The following is a 1,665-nucleotide window of genomic DNA, read 5'->3' on the forward strand; positions in this document are numbered from 1 at the left end:
ATAGCTCATAAAATTTCTGAGATAGAAATATATGAAGCAAACTTACATCTTTCCATTAGGCATTTTCAGAAGGAAGAATGGGTTTAAAAGAGTTTGTTTTACTTAACAAATCCAAACATAGTTTTCAAGCATTTTCGAATACAATTTATTTCTTCATAGAATACAAATAAAAAGTATGCTTTTATGTTGCCTTTATTTTATTGCCAAATAAGTTACCCAAGTGGCTTTATTTTGCCCTTTTTCCATGCTAAGAAAAGAAAATTGTGAATGGATTTTCAAAAGTCATAGTCCCAGAGAACTTCTGATTTGTAAGTGCAGTATCTAACACAGCACTCAAAATTAGTCTATCTTCAGTCGACAATTAATTTAAAAATTGCTGAACTTAAAAGCGCAATCTCTAGCTCTGGCTATTTAGTTTCATATATATGTGAAAGAAGATACCTTTATACAATTATTAATACATAAAGTAATTTTTATGTTCTTAGGTAAGTAGTTTTTACAGAATTAATTTCACTGATATCCACTGAATTGTTTGTACACAGCATCATTTTATAATGTTGTATGTACTTAATTATTATTGTTTTCTATGTAGAACCCCAAATCTCAGGAGCCAGTAACATTGGATTTCCTTGATGCAGAGTTAGAGAATGATATTAAAGTGGAGGTGAGTGTAATCTGTAAGAGTCAACAGTACCTCGGCTCAGATGCTAGCATTCATCCATCCTACAAGTATTTGTTGAGCAACTATATTGCGGTAGGCTGTCTATTAGGTTGAATGTTCTTTGTCTTTAAAAATTTCTAGATCCTAGGCTGTCTCATCCAAAAGATCATATGAAAAGGAATAAATATTTTAAGTTGAGTGTGACCTTAGGTTTTTTCTTTCTCTTTTCAATGGTAGCGATATTTTAACTATTTCAATAAAAGTATAACTTGTAAATTGCAATAAAAAGCTGAGAAATGGAGGCAAGGATCCAACTACCCAACCACATGCTGAGCAACATGAGGAGAGAAGCTACCATGTTTACCTTAGTACTCTTTACTCAGCAAATTTTATTTCAAAACCGAACTTGCATATCAGTTCCTCTGAGGGTGTCTTCCATAATCATAAAGGTAATCATATTAATAAATACTACAATAACATTTATTAATTACATTATATATGGCCATCAAGGATTCTCAAGAACCTTTGAAAGAGGTATTACTATTTATTATTACATATTATAATACCTGTTGTACTGATGATATATTTGAGGTACAGAGAAGTTAAATAATTTGTCTACAGTTACTAAGCTCTATAAGTAGCAGAATCAGGCTGTTGCACTTCAAAGAACAGATTTTTTAGGATTTTTCCAGGTGGATTAACTCCTCTCTATGCAAAAGCCACCATATCTTTTGTAATAACTTGTCACAGTGTATTTTAATTTGCACTTGATCTACACATTTTACATTTCTATGCCCTCATTGTAGAACAATACAATTTAATAATTTATTATAATCACTCTCGACTATAGCCTAGTGCTGGAGTGTTTCCGGTGATTAATGAATGTTTGTTGTAAAATATTTGACATGATAAAGTAGGATAAAGTAATGGTGACAAGCTTGGTGTCTAGACTGTCACTGAGTGCCATAATGATCCTATTTAGTCTCTCTAAGCCTCATTTTCCT

General features: G+C 31.7%; 1 protein-coding gene across 1 annotated transcript in view; it reads left to right on the plus strand.

The window, feature by feature from the left end:
* Positions 1-1,665, plus strand: part of LOC105811015 (voltage-dependent calcium channel subunit alpha-2/delta-1-like) — a 197,665-nt gene that overhangs the window by 161,025 nt on the left and 34,975 nt on the right. The window contains exon 4 of the mRNA XM_012645097.1: positions 593-729. Within this exon, the coding sequence (XP_012500551.1) occupies positions 593-729 (137 nt within the window). The remainder of the gene's footprint in view (positions 1-592; positions 730-1,665) is intronic.

The sequence above is a fragment of the Propithecus coquereli genome, unplaced genomic scaffold (genome assembly GCF_000956105.1).
Source record: "Propithecus coquereli isolate 6110/MARCELLA unplaced genomic scaffold, Pcoq_1.0 Scaffold226, whole genome shotgun sequence".
Taxonomy (NCBI): domain Eukaryota; kingdom Metazoa; phylum Chordata; class Mammalia; order Primates; family Indriidae; genus Propithecus; species Propithecus coquereli.